This window comes from Acartia tonsa, chromosome 7, assembly GCF_053477335.1.
Source record: "Acartia tonsa isolate MP-2025a chromosome 7, ASM5347733v1, whole genome shotgun sequence".
NCBI lineage: Eukaryota > Metazoa > Arthropoda > Copepoda > Calanoida > Acartiidae > Acartia > Acartia tonsa.
The window spans coordinates 38,575,433-38,596,873 of record NC_137266.1 but is presented as its reverse complement, the minus strand read 5'-3'; the positions used below and the strand labels follow the sequence as shown (position 1 = coordinate 38,596,873).

General features: G+C 31.8%; 1 protein-coding gene across 5 annotated transcripts; it reads right to left on the bottom strand.

The window, feature by feature from the left end:
- Nucleotides 1–863: 863 nt before the first annotated feature.
- On the bottom strand, nt 864–19,246 carry LOC145323717 (extended synaptotagmin-1-like). 5 transcript variants are annotated; one of them, XM_080166188.1, is made up of 32 exons: nt 19,108–19,246; nt 16,786–16,900; nt 16,113–16,199; nt 14,965–15,030; nt 13,699–13,780; nt 13,240–13,332; nt 12,841–12,906; nt 12,599–12,697; nt 11,578–11,618; nt 11,431–11,471; nt 11,269–11,314; nt 11,077–11,149; nt 10,850–10,950; nt 10,476–10,540; nt 9,239–9,349; nt 8,500–8,608; nt 8,100–8,157; nt 7,657–7,703; nt 6,652–6,722; nt 6,231–6,295; nt 5,905–6,008; nt 5,425–5,536; nt 5,113–5,221; nt 4,745–4,857; nt 4,202–4,288; nt 3,685–3,798; nt 3,264–3,329; nt 2,804–2,887; nt 2,342–2,481; nt 1,752–1,806; nt 1,257–1,376; nt 864–954 (listed from the first exon to the last, which is right to left on the bottom strand). In XM_080166188.1, the coding sequence occupies exons 1-32, from the start codon at nt 19,235–19,237 to the stop codon at nt 883–885; spliced, it is 2,742 nt and encodes a 913-aa protein (XP_080022314.1). In that variant the 5' UTR covers nt 19,238–19,246; the 3' UTR covers nt 864–882. The 5 variants fall into 5 exon arrangements, with proteins under 5 accessions (XP_080022314.1, XP_080022316.1, XP_080022315.1 ...); XM_080166190.1 differs by lacking the exon at nt 19,108–19,246 and adding an exon at nt 17,182–17,411; XM_080166189.1 differs by lacking the exon at nt 14,965–15,030.
- Between the last annotated feature and the right edge of the window lie 2,195 nt (nt 19,247–21,441).

The window sequence follows — 21,441 nt, the reverse complement described above, 5'->3', positions numbered from 1 at the left end:
AGGCGTAGCTTCACTTAAATAAGAAATTACTTTTAATTTGTGATCTGTAATCGACAGCAAAGTATCAACAAAAACAGGCTTTTCTATAAAACCAAAAGCAACATTCTAATTATGCCTTTATTAAGTCAAACTACACAAATAAACGTTTATTATTGATAAAAACCTTAGACACTTGTTATAATGTAATTTCACAGAAATAATAAGTTTAGGGCCATTCTGAAAAGTATGTACCGTATTAAGCAGAACTCTGTCAATAATACTATGCGACAAAGAAAAATTGTTATTTCATACATTTAGCTGTCAAGTATGAATAAAAACTATAAGGAATTTTTAAAAGCGAAGCTTTTCTATAATTAGGGTCGGTCCGTACGTCCGTCCGTCCGTCCGTCCGAGATAGATAGCTTTTATTCGTTAATTTAGGCATGTTAGAATTGTCCTATCGATTTCAAACTTTGCATGATGATTCCTGTAGTAGTTGGGTACGATTTAGAAAGCGTAGCAACTCTATAATCATTACCAAAATGTCCGTACGTCCATTTTAAACATGTTGATTTTTTACTTTTTTAACACCAAATTTTCAAGTGTTCTATTTATCCGTTTGATCTGATTTTTGGTATATTGATTCCTGGGACAACAAAGAACAATATTATAAGCGAAGCAACTCTATAATCAAGTCCAAAATGTAGGTATGTTCATTAACATTATCCTGTTTTTAAGCAGTTTTTTCAACAAATTTACTTACAATTTTGATTCGACATTTATACATTTATGTTCCGATTTTTCAGTTCAGATACTATACAAGTGTTAATGTCCGTTTGTCCTACCGTTTCAGTGCTTCGCTTTTATGGATGTTGTCATCCTTGTTTGTACTAAAAATCCAAATTATATTCCTAGATTAACATCAAACTGAATGCCAGTTAAAGAATCTCTTTGTGGTTCAGAATCCTCAACTAATAACAGGGGTGTATATTTACATTACAAAAGTTTTTAAAATTATTTATAGCAAGCTTTACTTGTAACACAAAATACTTGGATTCCTGGATTCTGTAGAAAGGCTAGGATTAAAACAGTTTTTAATTAAGTACCTAAGTGATATTTTATCTAAAGAAAAGACTCTATTGTCTTAAAACTTTTTTAGGAATAGCTGTTCTTAAAGTTAGAGCATAATATGTACCAAAATATTTTTGAAAATATATTATGTTGCAAAACTTTTAACTAAACAACATTTTTGGTAAATATACATTATACATTCCTAAATCAACATTAATACAATCAGCTGCTTGATTATTTAGATCCGCTGTTGGATCAACATTGTTTTCATTTGTATTTTCGTCAGGTAGTTCATCAAGTAGATCTCTGGCTGGTAATGAAGATGTCTAAAAAAAATTTGAGGTAAAACAAATATTCAAAATATACAATAAGACCATTAAAAAGGTATTTAAGTATTTTTTGTGGGTTTTACTGTTTAAGACTGCATCAAAACAATTTTGCTAGGGGCAAAATCTTGTAGATGAATTGATGCACCTTCAAGTCGAAACATACAAACAATATGGAATAATAAAAACTTTCAATTAAAAGTAAGAAACGATCGGCAAAAGTTGGTCTTTTTTGGAAGGTTCTTTGCTTCTTTTTGATGTTGTCAATGTTGTTTTTATTAAAAGTGTTGTTTTCTTGTTATTGATATGCTACTAATTATGTTCATTGTTCTTGTCTTTTCATTTTCTTTAAACGAAACCACTCTTTAATCATACCTGTTGTTCTGTCTCTGCCATGCCAGGGTTGGAATCAACTGAACTTAAACCAGATCTATACAAAATTATCAAAATATTATTCTCCAAGGTACTAAATAAAAAGTCCTTCCACAGTGCTTTCTTAGTAACATCTAACACATTTTGAAGCTTGAAAGCAATACAAATATTGGGGAGAAGATTTATAAATTGTTGAAAAAACTGTTTCAATAAAAATCAGCATCAAACTAAACTATTGAATTTAAAATATATGTGAAGTGTTTGGGTTAAAGAACGTCCCTTTTTCATATTTTTTACAACAAAGACATGGCATAATTATATATAAGCATCACTACTAGACAAAATGCAGGAAGAGAGGGGACACTGGCCTGTTTATTGCACTAGTCTTATAAAGTTTTCTTATTCGTTGGCTTGACAACTTTGGAGACTTTTATTTAATTGATTGGTTCATTTAGATAAGTGTCTAAACATTATACCACTAATCGTAATTTACGAAGTGGTTACTTTGTATTTCATCATTAGGGATGTGCATAAATTTATCGGACATTGTCTTATCCCTTTAGATCCCTGGAAACAATGTATGTATTTATTACCTGAAGGAAGCTGCTGGTGAAAGAAAAACAGAATCATCATTGTTGACAGCAGAATTATAACTTGGAGGTTGGCTAGTAGTGTTGGTGTCTAGGTTATCTGCAGGTGGTTTGGCTGCAATCGTGTCTTCTTTGGACTCCTCCTGTAGTAACATAGGTATGTGTACATTAAGATCTTGAGAATAGATTATAGAAATTATCCATTATAAAATTATTTTTTTAGCCACTAGAGCCACAATTTTTCCATGTTTTCAGATATATGTAAATGGAAGACCGATTCAAAATTCCTCTGAATATTTTCTAGCAGAGCGGATTTATAAATTAGGGTAGATATGTAGCTTTGTTCGTAAATATTTTACATTTCTGGGTTTTTGATTATATAAAATGACAAAAAAAATCTTAACTAACCAAAATTCAAATCAATTTACACTCTTCCCTGACTGCTAGTAGTTTTAATGATGTTACCTCTGGAATGGTGGGGTGTAGTGGAATAAACTCCGCGGAATATTGGACCTTTCCACTCTTACAATCACATAGGTTGTCCCAAACCTTCAAAAAATTCCAAAATTTAATGTATTTTAGTACCTATTCCATTTTTATAAACTCTAATTTGCAGAAAGTAAGATAAAACAATTTTAATACAACTATAATTTCTAATTCTTCTTGAATTTTGCCTTTTTCTTTCCAAATCTTAAAGTTGAATCTTTACATTTTGATTATCTTATCATATAAAGTAGTAAGGGTTTTTTGTCTGTAGTTAAGAAATCCAATAACTACCAACACAATAGAGTTATCCATTTAGATGGCTGTATGGTTTATGCTATTTAATTTTTACGTCTAAGTTTGGGTTTAGGCTATTTTTTTACTCCTTCGGATACAATGTTCCTTGTAGTTGCTAGTTTTAATAAAAGTGAAACAAACTTACCCTGGCCATAATTCCAACTTTAGAAACTTGTCTCACATCAATTGATGTTATACCAAGAGGTTCATCCTGGAAAAACATAAATTTATGTGTCATCCTTATAATAAAGTAAAAGGATCTGTGCCTGTCTGTCTCTACCTAAGGATTTGACAACCGCTAAACCGATATGGTTCTTCTTTTTTAAAATGCTGCTTCTCATAGATCCCGGGAAGGTTTATAACTATTTTGTGGGAGGGTACCACCACCCTCCCAAGAATAATCACCAAAAATACCAAAAATATTTTTATTATTTTAGACTTCCTCCCCTTTTCAAAGGTGAAGAAACTTTTTTTTCATAAAACTACAATTGAAAGTGTGGGGGGGGGGGGGGTGGATGGTGTAGCAGATAGTTTTTCCTAAAGTGTTAGCTTAAAAATCTATTTACCTTTCCAATTTTATCTTTATCCATGATTTTGATATAAATAGTATTGTCTCCATGTTCTTGCACTTTAATAGTTTCTTCATGGTTCCATATTGGAGATATGGTATTCTTACATACCTAGATACATAGACACTGAGACAGATATTAATATAGATAGATAGTATTTCTTCATGGTTCCATATTAGAGATATGGTATTCTTACATACCTAGATACATAGACAGATATTAATATAGATAGATAGTATTTCTTCATGGTTCCATATTAGAGATATGGTATTCTTACATACCTAGATACATAGACAGATATTAATATAGATAGATAGTATTTCTTCATGGTTCCATATTGGAGATATGGTATTCTTACATACCTACAGAAAATTACTTCAAAATATATTTTTAGATAGATGGTCAGATAAATGAATTAGGCATACATACATATAAGGACCTGACATAAATCATTAGATACTTCTAAACTGTCTCTGTTTAAGATTGAATCAAACACACAACCAAATCGACTTACCTTAGTCTCAGATTTAAAATTTTCATATTCTACAATACAGTACGGGTCAGATTTTCCACCAATGTCTTTCTTTTCCAATTCTACAGCCTAAAATCATTTAAACAATTGTTAATTAGGTTGAATACTATGAAAGGCCAACAATAAGATGTCTGTCTGTCTGTGTGTGTGTGTGTGTGTGTGTGTGTGTGTGTGTGTGTGTGTGTGTGTGTGTGTGTGTGTGTGTCTGTCTGTCTGTCTGTCTGTCTGTCTGTCTGTCTGTCTGTCTGTCTGTCTGTCTGTCTGTCTGTCTGTCTGTCTGTCTGTCTGTCTGTCTGTCTGTCTGTCTGTCTGTCTGTCTGTCTGTCTGTCTGTCTGTCTGTCTGTCTGTCTGTCTGTCTGTCTGTCTGTCTGTCTGTCTGTCTGTCTGTCTGTCTGTCTGTCTGTCTGTCTGTCTGTCTATCTATCTATCTATCTATCTATCTATCTATCTATCTATCTATCTATCTATCTATCTATCTATCTATCTATCTATCTATCTATCTAACTATCTATCTATGTAAATACCTGGTGTACTACAAGCCTAATTGTCCCAGGTCTCACAGTTTCGTCCATCATACCTCTGGTCATTTCACTCTGTTGTACCGATGTCTTACGTTGTGATCCTGACCGGATTGGAGCTAAAAATAAAAACATTGCATTCTAATTTTGGATTGTTTTAAAATGCGAAGTTTTGCAATAATACCCAGTTGTTTTTGTTCGCTAATGTGTCAATTGGTCATATTCTAAGCTATTGTAATTTCTAAAGATCCATAGTTATGTTTTTACAAAGGTAGTATATAGGTAATCATTTAGAAAATTGATATGAATAAGTATAATTTTGAGACTTTTGTAGACTTCAAATGTAGGATACCTCTGCAACCAAAAAATCTTACTTTCAATGAGAGGAGTTTGTTCTCTGGGAGATTTTGAAGTTGGATTTGGAGCTGGCTTTATACCTCGTACAGATACACTCAGCATTATCTTAGCATCTCTGCTAGAACTCTAGAAACATAATGATAAGCATAAAAGTTCTACAATGAAAAGGGTATTGTAGCCAATCCTAAAGACTTTCATTTCTCTGTATAGCAGCCAATTCTATTATTTTTTCCTTTTTTTGACCAAATGACAATAGGTATGAGTCGAAATGCATCATATACAGACAACCTACATGTAGAATAGCTTCCATACAATAAAGTGTATAATACCTTTAGAATCCAAGGTTGTAGAGGATATTCCATGCCAGGTTGTTGGATTAGATCCCAAACATTTATACTTACAGTTCCGATGCAATTATTCTGCTTTGCTGTATCAAGTACCCTGAAATATTTTAAACAAGGATAACAACATCCAGAAGTAGTGAAACACAAAAAAAACATGGATGGACAAACAAATGTTTAGTAGCCATACAAAATAAAAATAAATTCCTATTAATTAGTTACAGCTTTCAACCTGAATTAATAGGAAATTTACAGGTCAAATTGTGCTTTCTCCATATGTTATGTTTTTTAGTGGGGTTGAGGGGGGGGGGGGGGTAGTGGCTACCCAGTGCCCAATATAATCAAACCTAACCTGACATAAGGGGACAAAAATCTACAGCCTTCTTATTTCACTTTATCTTAAAAATAGAGGAGGGGGATTTCTGTGCTCAACAAGGCACTTTAAGGGAAAATACCATATTTTCCTACCTAATATGAATATCATCACTGTGGGGACTTCTAATGAGCAAAACAAATCCTTGTTCAATAACTGGTGCACTTGTCACTGCCTTAGGCCAGGTCTGCCGGCTCTCCTGGATAAAAATGTATCAGTCAGTAAAATAGACTAGGAGCTGTAATTCAGCAAATGTATTCTTTTTCGAATTGCCAGAAATTTGGGGGTAATTTTAGAGTTAAACAAGTTTTGTGATGTAACTAAAGGGAAGTGGGTACGAAGGGATGGGGGGGGGGGGGGGGTGATTATAAAAGCAGAACTAGGATAACTTGAAGTAAACTAAAAGAATAATCAAAAATACCTTAGCACAAGAAAGTTGGACTAAAGGACTCGGCTTGTACGCAGAATTCTTAGGGTCATCCAATCCTAAAACAACCAAAAAAGTTATTTAAACATTTTAAGAAAATATATTTGTTAGATGAATCTTAATCCAAAGTTTAACCTGAGCAAGAATCAATATAGATGTGAACAAAGTTGAAATCAATAGGACAATTCAAACATGTCATTATGAGCTAACCGTTACGTATGGACGGACGGACGTGCAGACCCTAAATATAGAACAATTGTAAAAAATCAAAATATATTTAATGGACGTTCAGGATTCTAGAGTTGATTTGCTTTCTAAATCGTAGCTAACTGTTACAGGAAAAATAATCCTAAGTTTAAAATCAAAAGTACAATTTTAACATGCCAAAATTCAATTGGTAAAAATTATTGCTAACCTGAGCAAGAATCAATATAGATGTGAACAATACACTTGGTATTCTCATTATCAGAAGCTTCCGCAATCTCTCTAAAAAATAAATATTGAAAAAGTTTAGTTTTCATAAAAAACAGATGCTTTTCTAAAATGAAAAAACGCCTTCTGTACTTTCGTTTAAAGACATACAAACCTTGTTATTAGTAACTAAGTTAGATTAAATGATTTTAAAACTGTAAGAACCATTGGATCATGGAAAGAAAACGAAGTTGCGGGTTTCGTCGTATTTTCACAATAGCTTTTCTCCTATTTCTAGCCCCTGCGGCGGGGCATTCATTAACATTTACTTAACCTAACCTAACCTTAAATAACCTCTTAAAAGCTTCTGTGAAAATATGATGAAACCCGCAACTTTATTTTCTTTCCATTACCCCAACTATCATTAAAGCCAAGTTAGAGTTTTTTTGTTAAATTAAACTTACTTAGAATTTTTAAATTGGTGGAAGAAGGGAAAACTTAATGCCCTTTTTAGAAAGGATAAAAAAGGCAAAAAAATTTACACTAACTATGTACTAAAAATCCATGATAAGTATGTTAGATATAAATGAGAATTTTTTTTTGTTATTTCATGTAAAAGAGAAGCTTTTTAAAATTAGAATTGGTCCGTCCGTCTGTAACGGATAAGTCTTTCCATTTATTTAAATATGTTAGAAATATCCTATCGATATCAAACTTTGCGTGATGATTCCTATAATAATTATGTACGATTGGGAAGCGTCGCAACTCTATAATCGATACTAATATTCAATTCAAATATTCTGCTTATAAAGTTTTGACACTCTACGTCTACAATATTTATTGTTCGTTTGTTCTTCCCTCTGCTTTTTTAGTGTTGTCATCCTTGTTTATTTTTTTATTTTTATAGATAGGACATATCTAAAAAACTCCCTTTCCATATTCTTCCAAGAGAACGCTATGCTAACTATATAGCTGTATTAATAAATAATAAATGAGGGTTGAAACTTACTTGACAATAGACTGGTTTCGGGTAACTGGTAGCCATTTCAGTGAAATCTAAAAAAAAATATCTTGAAAAGGGTACTATTAAAAGTATACTATGATTAGTTTTTGTTTTTTAGTTAATTTTTTCATGTTTAATATATTTCTCTTTATACCTAGGCATAAGAATTTAAGCTTAGTATATCATCAAATGCTGTAATATAGTCAAACTAACATTAAAGGGTTTATTTACTAATGTATACAACACTGTAAAGGAGAACCGTATGGGTTATACTTTTGATGCTTTCAGAATAAGGTTTTATGATAACCGGTTGAGGGGAGAATGTTTTTGTTTTGAATAATAAAAGATTTAGTTCCCTTGACTTGTTTATAATTGCTTATTGAGAAGATATGTATTTTTAAAATATTCAAAAGCATTTGACACATTTTGTTTGTCCTGTTCTACTGTACCTGTGCTTTGCCAGTTGTACATTCCTCCAGATCTACCCAGAATCCGTTGATTTCTCCCCTGGTTACCATAGACAATTATAGATTAAGTATCAGTTAGCTTATTCTACAATCTTAGGTTTTAAACAAGCTTTGATTAAAGATGAGTGAGTTTTGCCATCAGAAGAGATCTAAGGGAAAAGTCAATGGCCGATAAATTGATGTACATACCCAATGATGATACACAAAATTACCCTTCCTGTAGTCTAAAATTAGAGGTTGAGACGTTTAAAGACTCAAGTAATTTAATCAACCAATCAAAATTCACTGAAGTCCCCAAAGTTGTTAAGCCAACAAATAAGAAACGTTATTAAAAACTTTGAGGACTCTGAATGTAACATCATTAATCTAGAGTTGTCTATGCCTGTCGGCAACCGCTGCTGTGCGGACAGTTGCGCGGCCAAGAAACTCGTCATCATAACCATCATCGTTGTCGAAGAACTCCATCATAAACTCTTGACCATGCACAACCTCTAAAATTATAAAAAAAGTATTTTATTACTTACTCTCTAAGCTTACATAGATAAGACAATGGAAGATAAATATATCTCCCCTCAATTTTTTTAAATTTTAATTCTTTCGTTGATATATAACTAATAAATATCAATAGTGAAAGCTCTAGATTAATACAAACCTTTTTGCTAAGAGATGGGGTAGCTTATATTCCCCAAACCCTACACTTGCTCTTCAAACCTTTACAATGAAGCTTCTCACAAGTCCTGGGAAGGTTTAAAACTATTGTGGGGGAAGGTACCATAACACTATCAAGAGAAATCTCCCATAAAAAAATATACCCCCCCCCCCAAAAAAAAAAGAAATAATTCTTTAAAAAAAAATCTAAAACAAAGATTGGGTTGTCGAATTCATCCCTACCCCTCAAGTGACCGTAGATGCCTCTAATGGCGAAGCAGCTAGTTATTCTAAATAAACCTTGTCCTATAGTTATACTTGTAGAGTAGCCTCACTACTAAATATAATAATACTAACCTACAGGGAAATCATAAGTTTCATCCCATACTGGATTACAATTATTCTGAATAACCCTAGTACTATAGTTATACTTGTAGAGTAGCCTCACTACTAAATATAATAATAATACTAACCTACAGGGAAATCATAAGTTTCATCCCATACTGGATTACAATTATTCTGAATAACCCTAGTCTTGTAAGTACTGGCCCCCACAGTCAGAATGGCGTAGGGGTCACTAGAACCTGAAAAATCAACCAAAAAACATAGAAATCTTACTTATAACATAAAAATAAATTTGTACTTTTGTACCTATCAAATAATTTTTTTTTTACAATTTTTGTCTACAACCAAACGTTTTTTATTTCAAAAGATGAACAATTTAATAAAAAACTTTAAGGGAAATTTCTATTAAGTTATATTTATTTTAAGCCTAAACATATTACATTATTTTAAATTGGTATTACAAAATTAAGTTTTTTTAAAAAAAAAAGGTTAATTTAGTTAGCATTAACAAGAACTATTCAGTAATATTATTAGTTAAAAGCATATAATATCTAAAAAATTAACTTTTTAATCAACAACAAATTTTTTGGTGATAATCATATTTTGTAGATTAGCTTTACTCCGGATATAATATATAACCAACAAGTAAAATAACTCTAAAATAATATTTAGGGGGCAGATAAAAAGGTCGTCAATTCTACCAAGTGTTGACCCCCAACAACAGCTGAAAAACACGTAAGGTTACGTGTGTTTTTTGCCAACACAACATATTTTAAAATCTATAATAACGGTCTATACGTTCGTAACTTTGCATGGTGATTCCTGTAACAGTTAAGTACAATTTATAAATCGTAGATAATATCTCTAAAGCTTAAAGAATGATAAATATATAGGACTTCAAATCACCTCTTTGGGCGGGGCCATTATAGAAAATTACTAGTGAAGGTTTATAAAAGTAATCCATAATAAGGTGGATCTTTTGTTATTATTAATATAAATTGTGATTATATCTGTAACAGGACAACAAAGTTAATTTGGCATTATACTTTAATAAAACAGGGGTAAAATGTTAGGAAATAAATTCTATGATACAAGGGGTTTATTATCCAACCTGTAAAAACCTTCTTTAATCCACCTCAAATAAATAAAATATCAAACTATAGATAAATATGAATCGAAAATGTACATATGGTATTTTTATGCCTAAAATATCTTCTAAATTTGAGCCAAAATATCAAAACTTTTTAAAAATATTGCAAAAAGAAAAATATTTTATGATAACCATTCTCTAACTATTTAAAATAAAATTAACATAATAACGTTTCTTCGTAACAACAAAAAAATATATATCAAAATATAAGATACCTTTCTTTAGAATACCAAGCCCAACATCTTTCTGTTCCAATTCTTTGGCACGTATCAGGGTTACCCTAAATTTTTTAAATTTAACGTTTAATTCAATTCATACCGGCGATATAAGAGACAATAATTTCAATAGGGAGATAATCATACCAAACACCAAGTTTACATAAATTATTGATGTAACTGCTTTAAGTACAGAATACATAAACTTTAACTATATTTGTTGAAAGGACTATAGTAACTGTATCAAATGCTATTTTAAAGTCATGAATACATAAATTATAAATATTTGTTTATTAAGAAATAAAGATATGCGTGAGTAATAAACTATAGAACCAGCTATTTGCGAGAACCTGAAGGACAAACATTATTTCTACCTGAGAACACCAGCAGTATTTGGACAGACAAGATCCTGTTTAGGGATGGTTTGAACCAGAGGCATCACAAACTTGTTGGGCAGCACAATAAAGTTTCTTATCTAAAACAAACAAAAACTTTACATCTTTTAACCGTGAAGATTTTAAACTTTTGTTATCTAATTCCGTAATTTTTGTTTTCAGACTTTGTGTAAATATAACTACTCAAAAACAAATAATCACCTCACCTGTTGTAGGACAATGTTTTCAACAATTTTGCTGAGTCCAGGAATTTCTAAGGCACCAGCTACACCTCCAAGACTGAATAATGTATTCTAATTGAAATAGCGGTATATTTTTAAATACAAAAAAGGTGTTTTTTTTCAAAAACTTTGTTACTACCGAATTTTAAATAATGGTAGGTATGAACTTTTACTTACTTGTAATCAATTTCAGGGACAGATAGGAAATAGGCTTGGATTCCACCTAAAAAAATATTAGCTACATAAGTTTAAATGTAAGTATTATGTTTGTTTTATTTAATATACATTATAATATACACCTTTTGGACACCCTAAGTTGTTTGTTTTTATTAATCTTACCTATTAACGGTATTTCTGAAACCAAAGGTGTGAAAACAATCCTAAATACAAACATGACTTCATATAAATATTTAAAGCCCACAAAATAGGACTATTAAGAAAATATTAATGTTTTATATTTTTTAAAAATTAAATATTAAACCATACCTCATCATTCCTCTAACACTAAGTTCAGAAATTTTCGCCTTTATCATTAAATATAATAAATTGGAAGTTGATAATCAATGTTTAGTTTTTACTTTAGTAAACTTAAGTATCTTTTACAAATATGAAATACATTTTTTTTCATTTGCAAGGGTATATGAAAGGGAAAATTGTCCTTAATTTTGGTTGCTATTTTGCGTGTCATTTATTGGTCATTTCGTTCATCCAGAGCTGGATCTTTAAATCATTTTAGTGGTGAGCCAGATCGGGGTGCGCCGAATTTCAGCCAATCACAGCGCGGCATTTCATAAAATGCTGTGCTCTCATTGGTGGAAAGTTGGCTCACCCCGATCTGGCTCACCACTAAAATGGTTTAAAGATCCAGCTTAGTATGAGGATAATTGATGTAAAGAGGGTGAATCGTAATTTTAGCCAGATGCTAGTATTACTTTATCAAAGTACATGAAATCCTGATATGGACCTCATTTATTGTTCAGTTCGTTCCAGTAGGAGGGGAAGTGATGGGGTAAAGGGGGTTGAATGGTGGTATCATTGTTTTAGCTGCTGCGAGTATTACTTTATCTAAGTCAGGGTTTCGGATCCGGATCTGGATCCGGATCCGCAAGGATCCGCATATTAAATGCGGAAAAAATGGAAAAATCTACCTAAATTTATATAAAATCTCAGACATTCTCTTGATAAGAGCCAATCTTTAATGTTTAGGGTAAGACTTGAAAATTAAAAGTATTTTTGACTTCGAATTAAGAATAAATATTTTTTGAAAGGTTTGGTGATTTTATTTTTATTGTCAAGGATCCGGAATCGGATCTGGTAGGATCCGGATCTGGATCCGCACTGACCAAATTTTGAGGATCCGGATCCGGATCCGCAAAAAATCAATGCGGATCCGAAACCCTGATCTAAGTACAGGAAATTCTTGTGCAACATCCAAGTAATAGCGATTGTCAAACAACTTTTGTATGAATTCATATAGAGTGTCTAAAATTTATCATATCCTTTCCTTGATGAGTTTAAGAAAGAAGACGACCTCTAAGTCGCTGGCAAACACAATGTCAACATCCATAATAATCTCCTTGCGGCTAGTAACTTTGTCGTTGTATACCTGGAATTTGATTAGAATTAGGAAAATTGATGTAGAATATACAAGGATATTATTATTGGTCAGCAGTGCAGCAAAATATGAAGTACATAGGGTTTCATAGAAATAATTCTCAATTGCTGAATCTAGATATTTCTAGTTTTTACCTTAATTCCAGTAATTCTGGGAGGTATCTGTCCCAGATGAACATGCTCCTTGTCAAAACGGAATCCCTAAAAAGTACTTGTTATTGGTTGATAATGAACGTTTTTTAATCATTAATAATTACTTTTCTACTAGCAATTTACAAAATGGTAATCTTTTAATTACATTGATTTCAATATTCATTAATATTGTCGGATTTTATTGTTGTGAAAATGTGTTTTGTAAACTTTTTCATTTTTTCACATTTGAAAAAACTATAAACTTTAGTCAAGTTTTTACTGCATTATAAAGTTCTATTATTAATTCAGACAGAAATTTGATATTTTTTTTTTTTATTGGAAAAACGATTTAATTATTAAAGAACTTTTATTCTTGAAATCGTCAAAAGAAATTTGACATACCTTCAGGTTGTATCCCCTAAGAATATCCTTAACCATGGGTTCAACACTGTCAAATAGGGTTCTTCTAACATAGTTGTTCACATAAGGCCAAAGCTAAAAGAACACTTATAAACATTTTCTAGATCTGTGTTTTTTTAAAAAGATCAATTTACATTGTACACTATGAGTGATTTTTAGAAATACTCTTTTGTTCATAAAAGAAACAATAGATACTTAATATGATACATTTCTTAAAACAGCGATCTATTAAAGGTTTATAGCATATTATATAGACAGCTAATCAGAATTAAAGAAAAAAATATTTCACTGCAGTTGTTACCATATTTTAAAGAAAATGGCTATCATTGATATTAAGGGATAAGACAATGGACGATTTATTAATATATGTACATCTCGAATGAGGATAAACAAGAATACCCCTTCTGTAGATTTTGTGAGAGAAAAAAATAAATGTTAGACCTGTTTGAGAATATTATTAATCCACTCCGCCCTCTCTTTATCTGGGAAGAAAACCCAGCTGGGTAAATCCTCAACTGACATTCTAAATAAAATAAAAATATTCATAGGAAACTCATCATTGTATTTGTAGGAGAGTAACAATTATTTTCAATGTTAAAATAAGAGTGCAAACAAAGGTTGAATAAAAGAATACACTCACTTTACATTTAAGAATTAGTAGATGGAATACTACTAGATGAGTGAGGCGATTGGGAAAAAAATTAAGTTTTATTTACCCATCAACCATCATTATGTTACCAACAATTTAAAAATAGAAATCATTGACCTACAAAATCCTGTTTTATTGGTTAACTCTATTTCGAAAGAGAAAAGATGCTAAAATTAACTTTTTAATCTGAAAAGTTTATCAAAATTTTGTTTGTTTAGTAACATCAAAAGCTAATTCACATAATTACAGATATAAAAAAAAACAAGCACATCAACATTATGTACAAATGTTCAAAAATAGCAATAATAAATAAGCGAACATGACATATTTACACACAGTATATTATTGAGTATTGGTATTATGAATTATTTGTTTTTATAAGCAAATGCCTATATGAACCTAACACCCATGTACATAAAAACTAAAATCAATAATAAAATATACACAATAAAATAAAACAAAGCTATGTACAAAAAATAAGAATCCTTTACCAAAATAATCTTAAACCTTTGTTTTTATATATAATATATATGTATATGTATAACATGTCTAAATGCTTAAAATTAATCAGATAATATTAAGTTTCATAAATGGCTGAAAACCAGTTCTTATCCAGTGGATACTAATCGGTTTCAAAGCCATACTGGAAAATCTATTACATATATGGTCCTGTTTTAAAATGCCTAGGTTCTGATAAACTTCACTAAAATACAAGTTCAAATAGTCTTGGAAGTTTGATTTATCCTTTACCATATAAAGTTAGAATAAAATATGAAAAACATTTAGAAAAAAACACAACATAACATTTAACATATGTTACAATATTCGGGTATAGTCCATTTCGTGGCAACGCCCTTTAATGGGCGATTTATCGTATTTTGAAAACGGCTTTTATAGGTTATGTTAGGTTAGGTTATATTGGGTTAGGTGATTGCTCCGCAGGGTTAGAGCCCCCCCGCAGCGTAAAATAGAAATAGGAGAAAACCTACTGTGAAATTACGAAGAAACGCCCCTTAAGGGGCGTTGCCATGAAAGAGACTATACCCCAATATTCTTACGGGGAGTTTATCGTGGCAGGGGAATTCTTATTACAATCTTTACACAGAGATACATTCCGTCCAAACCTTTAAATTAGGATCAACTAATCAGCTTTAAATTAAAATTAGTTGTTGTCGTTTGAAGCTTTATTTGCAATTAATGTAACGCTTAGCTCTAGTTGTAAAAAAATATGCTAGAATTTTAAAATTATATATTGTTTCTTTCAGTTTGAACAAAAGAAAACAGAGCTAGATCTTTAAATCATTTTAGTGGTGAACCGGATCGGGGTGCGCTAGAGGTGGGCCGGAGGTGGGCTGACGGCGCGCAACAGCCACTACTAATAAACATTGATTTTTAAAAGATTTTTGGCGCGGTCCGATCAGCGCCGGTACAACTTTATAACTTTAGCCGTGACACGGCTAAAGTTATATATTGTTTTTTAATAAAACAATAAATAATTTATTTCAAAAATAATTATAGATATGTTTTCACGATAGTTTTGCAAAAAAATATTAAACCAACTGAAAAAAATATTTATTTATTAAATACGGTTCACCCCAATCTGGCGCGGTTGTTACACTCATCTAGTGTAACTGCCGCGCCGCGGCACCACTGGGTGAGCCGGTTCGCCTATGCCATTTTGATTTAAAGATTGGTATCAGGTGCGCCGATCTTGATCGCCCCGATCTGGCGCACCACTAAATGATTTAAAGATCCAGCTCAGAACAATTTCTAGACTTTTTAAATTTAATATACATTCAATATATGTATATTATATATTAATGCTAATTTGTGATCTTGTCAATTATGTTGAGCTAAGCTTTAATGGATGTTGTTTTTTAAACTAATACCTAAATGTTTTTGGATGTCTAAAAATCATGCAGAAATAAAAATAAATGAATAAAAAATCATGTCTGTAAAAAAACTTGGATTTAATAACACAATCATAATATATCTATATTAGGAAAAAATGCTTTTTACATGCAAATATCTAAATAAAATATAGAAGTTTTAAATTGATGTATTTTATTTCAAAAATCTTTCACTCTCCAAATTAGGCATTTGTTGTATGAAAGTCATGTAACACACATGACAAATGTCCAACAGACATTCTGTAAGACTTGTAGGGTAGCTATGCTACTAGACATAGGAAGACAAGTAACATTACCTGGATTCAATGGTAGCCTGTTCATTGGTCAAAGCTGCTTCTCTGGCATGCGCCAACCTTTGCTTCTTCTCTTTCTTGTACTGGGCTCTAAAAAAAATTGGTTAGGTATTTAATTTTTTCACAGTTCCTTGTTGTATTATAGAGCATCATATTATAAATAGTTTTCCTGGAATAATTTAATGAAAAATTATAAAAACCTAATTTTTTCCGCCCTGAAGTGGATTCTTTAAAAAATTTACGATCGCTAAATCGGCGAGGGTCGTCAGATCACCTAAATTGTTTTTTGTAAAAAATCCTTTATCTATATAAAAAAAATCTACAAAAATTAAATAAAATCTTATGGTTATAACCCTTCTATGATTTTAAACACTTTTCTTTGAGTTGAAATATCCAATATTTACCTAGCTGCACTAAGTAACAAGGGGGTAATAATCCATGCTGGACTAAAGTTGAAATATCCAATATTTACCTAGCTGCACTAAGTAACAAGGGGATAATAATCCATGCTGGACTAAAGTTGAAATATCCAATATTTACCTAGCTGCACTAAGTAACAAGGGGATAATAATCCATGCCGGACTAAAGTTGAAATATCCAATATTTACCTAGCTGCACTAAGTAACAAGGGGGTAATAATCCATGCTGGACTAAAGTTGAAATATCCAATATTTACCTAGCTGCACTAAGTAACAAGGGAGTAATAATCCATGCTGGACTAAAGTTGAAATATCCAAGAAAGTAAATTGTAACGCAGGCCAAACTCCTCCATGACAAACTTTTCAGAAAACCTAGGTGAAACAATAAGATATCAATATAAATATCATAATAGCGAATTTACTTTAATAAATTCCAAGGAGCGTAGCAACTCTAAGATTATATTTAAAGGCCCGTATTTTGAGATAAATTATTGATTTCATATCTACCGAGTTGATTCCTAGCACAATTATTTAATGAACTTTAAGCAAAACAAAAGAAAGTTCATATAAATAAACGTCAAACATATTTTTGATTTCTTGAACTTCGCTTTTATGTATATTTTCATCCTTGTTTAATTTCAAATAAACCTTACCCGTATCTGAATAATCAACCATTATTCGTGTAAGTTATTTCTCAATTATGTAGATTGTAGATATATAAATCACAAAAAAAAACTACAGAAATCACATATTTTCACATATTAGGATTTATATTGATGAGTATCACATTACATTTCGTTGATTTTCAAGTTTAAAATTGGAAGATTTTCTTTACATTATTTAAACTTTTGTTGTTGTTGTTGTTTTAATTGTTATAAGACGTTCACTGAGGATTTTTTGAAATTATTAAATAAATTTAAAATATGGATGAAATGATAATTAAATAGGTTAATAATTGTAAATATTTATAGGTAGACATTAATATAAGGAACGTTTAAATTAATAATTAAAAATAATTTATAAGCAAATTAAATATGAGGGAAAGAGGTATATTCGTTTATTACTTTAGTTCAGGTTAGGTTAGGGCCTCCCGAAGGGATTAGGCATAATAAAAAAATATCTCACCTTATTTTCAATTTATTTTAAAATGAAGTTGGTGGTTGTTATCAGTGTTTAACAGCCATTTTATGTGAAAGCGAAAAGTAAAACCTATACCTTATTTATTGAAAACATGAAAGACATGGCTTTAGATTTAAAAGTAAACTGAATCACAATGTAAGTAGAAAAATGGCAATGAATACCTACATGTAGCCTTACCTAATATCCAAAAAATAAAAAATAAAACTTTAAAGAAAAAAGCATAAAACACTTTTCTTTTATCCATGATTTAAAATTATTTCACAAGTGTTATTTGCTGTTATTCACACAAAACGAACAAAAGTTTAAATAATTATTTTTAAAAATCTAAATTAGTACATTTTTAATTTAAGTTTGAAAAATTTTTTTGTTTCTGATTGAGATTTGTTTTGAATTTTCTTGAGAGGAACCCTCCCCCAAAATAGTTGTAACCTTCTTAAGACAAATAAGAAACCTCACTGATTAGAAGAACCATATCGGTTTGCGAGATCCTTCAAATACACACACAGAAGACAGACATACATCCCCAAAGTGGAATGTGTAAAACATTAAACAGTAAGATACAAACATATGAAGCTAGCTGGTTAATGTTCCTTTAAAATTTCGTATAAACACCAAAGAAATGACAATTCACTTGCAAACTATTAATTAAAATGATATAAGAAGATAGAAAAACAAAAATGGGTCAAATTTTAATACTTCATACTATGAGCACGATAAAACTCAGTTTTTGAAAATTATACCCAGGGATCTTAAGGGATCAACAATGGACGATAAATTGATTCACATTCCCAAATGATTGATGATAAACAAAATTACCCCTTCTGTAGATTAAAATTATTGGATGAAAAGAAAAACTTGGACACTTTTATTTTGGAGCCACAAATAACAAATTCAATAGAAGTGCTCAAAGTTTTTGAGACAGCCTAGATATAAAACTTTGGGCACCAGTGCAATTTACAGTACAATATCTTAATCTCAATAGCTATTCTATCTGGGTTTATTCAGCTCAATGTGTAATAAACTCAGGGGACCTTGATGCGTAAATTATATTTAACTTCAACACTTTCTAACCAGGGGCTGTGATTCAGGCAATTAATTCCATTTTAAATTACCAAAAATTAGATATTTTGTTGGCGTTAAGTTGGTGTAAAACTTATTTTTTTGGTGTAGCTGACGGGAAATGGGTAAGAAGGGGGAGAAATAAGGAAAGAGGGATGCAATGAAATTTTCACTAAGAACTGTTTGTCTGAATCACATTCCCTAAAAACTGGTTCTGCTTAAAAACTTGGTTTATGATAGTTTGTACAAATCAACAGTGTCCAAACTGTTACACCATTAATTTACATCTATATAAGGGGTTATTTTATTAATCATAATTAAGGGGAGCAAAGCAATCAACTTATCCCTTAAGATCCCTGCTAATCAGAAGTAAAACTTACCAAATATTCTGTTTTCATTCTTCATGACTGGCAGTTGATCTTTGGTGGCATCAGGGGTGGCATCACCCCCCTCATTCTTGCCGCCACCATTCATTGTGGACACTGTGTCACTAGCCCCTACTCCACTCATTATTAGGGGCCTATCAAGGGGAAGGTAATGTTAACGTCAATTTTGTTAAAAATATTTTATTACAATTTTTTCTCAAGATTCCAGTTTTAAATAACTGATATAAAAGATTATTTTTCATATGTAATGATTTTTAGCTTAAAAGTTATTTATTGGTCAGATCGTTCTTCCAGTACGAGAGGAGGGGATAGAGTAAAGGAGGTGGATGTATCCTTATTTTAGCCAGCTTAGAGTATCACTTTATTTGAGTACATAAAATCTGGTGCAACATCCAAGTAATCTCATATCTATTCTAAAAATTAAGTATTTTTGTCAAGAAATAATTCATATGTTATCATTATTCCCTTCTCCCTGTAATTGTGGTGTTTATTATTTACACAAGCTTTCAAATGATTTCACTTAGGTATTCATTGATACATTTTCTTATCTGCAATAATTAATATTTATTTGTTTTAATGGCAATATGCATTTGTTTTGAAGTACTAATTTATTATAAAATACTGTATGTGTAGGTTCTGCCAAGGAGGTCCTAACTTTTTTTAGGGGGGGGGGGGGGGTAGATATACCACACTTTTCTGGGATCTTGCTGTGTCAAGTATCAACTGTTGGGAATATCAAAGGATGACTCCATGCAAAATTTGAGCCGGATCCGGCCAAAACCGGCCGTGAATTTTATAAAAAAAACGTTTTTTTCCGGTTTTTAGGGAATATCTGTAAATCGATTCAGCTGGAGCAAAACCGGTTAAAGGTACAAAAAATTTTACTTCACATGAAATTTAGCCAATGCAATTGCCTACAAAAACATAAAGATAAAAAGATAAAGTCTTGTGTCATTATCTCTTATGAGAAAAAAGTTATTAATTAATTAAAATTTCAAATTGTGATTTTTTGATGGATTTCTTTGATGAAATGACAGGCCGGTCAATTTTTAGGCCATTTTTTGCGGTTTTTGGGCCGTCATGCCCAAACTGTTTGAGATAATCTCACGGGACCTTTTGCCCAACCTAAGTCTGGTTATTTGTGAGGTCTAGGAAAAAAATCAGACTTACACAAAACATTATAATTATAATCTTTACACAGAAAAATGGCACGAGGTGAGAGTTTGAGGGGGCAAAATGAGCCGACCAGCGATTTTTGACGGTGCGCAGCGACGTCGTGCTTCATCCACTCCGGGATTTTTTTTCTTAGACCTCACAAATAACCAGACTTAGGTCGGGCAAAAGGTCCCGTGAGATTATCTAAAACAGTTTGGGGGTGATGGCCCAAAAACCGCAAAAAATGGCCTAAAAATTGACCGGCCTGTCATTTCACCAAAGAAATCCATCAAAAAATCACAATTTGAAATTTTAATTAATTAATAACTTTTTTCTCATAAGAGATAATGACACAAGACTTTCACTTGGTAAAAATTCAGCATTGTGGGCCGCCTAGACTTTATATTAGGTGACCCTGGGGTGACGGGTTCAGTGCCCCCCACACCCACGAAGTGGGCATACTTTTGAAAATCACGTTTTTTCAGATTTTCCCCTTTAAGGAGGGGAAGGAGTCGTTTTAGAGACTTCAAGCATCTCTTTGATGTTGAACAACTTTTTGAGGCGGACATTTCTTTATTTATGTTTCATTCGCCTCCGGCTGACCGTTTAGCCGTTATTCGCCGCCGAAGGCGTGATTTTTGGCGATTTTTGCCGTTTCCGAAGTTTTAATGGACATTCATGAGGGGAAAGAGTTGTCCAATCAAGTTGATGATGAAGTACATTTTTGTAGGCAATTGCATTGGCTAAATTTCATGTGAAGTAAAATTTTTTGTACCTTTAACCGGTTTTGCTCCAGCTGAATCGATTTACAGATATTCCCTAAAAACCGGAAAAAACCGTTTTTTTTATAAAATTCACGGCCGGTTTTGGCCGGATCCGGCTCAAATTTTGCATGGAGTCATCCTTTGATATTCCCAACAGTTGATACTTGACACAGCAAGATCCCAGAAAAGTGTGGTATATCTAGGGGGGGGGGGTAAAAAATCTCAATGGGAATGTAATTCATTTTTAAAAGTGCAGAGGGGGGGGGGGGCTGATATTTCTAATTTATTTTTTTTTTTGGCGGGGGGAGGGGTGTCATCTCTTTACCCCTCCCTCCCTGGACGCAATTGCATTCATATAAAGATGTTTAATATGTAAGTTGAAAATCAGAACATTTTTTTTTTGGAAAAA

What these genes read in the sequence shown, in the direction of transcription:
- LOC145323717 (XM_080166188.1), bottom strand. Translation starts at nt 19,237, where the DNA reads ATGAGTGGAGTAGGGGCTAGTGACACAGTGTCCACAATGAATGGTGGC. An exon ending in AACTTATGATTTCCCTGTAG is followed by an intron (nt 8,609 to 9,238) that starts GTTAGTATTATT and finishes TTATAATTTTAG; the next exon opens with AGGTTGTGCATGGTCAAGAG. An exon ending in TCACCAGCAGCTTCCTTCAG is followed by an intron (nt 1,807 to 2,341) that starts GTAATAAATACA and finishes AATTTTGTATAG; the next exon opens with ATCTGGTTTAAGTTCAGTTG.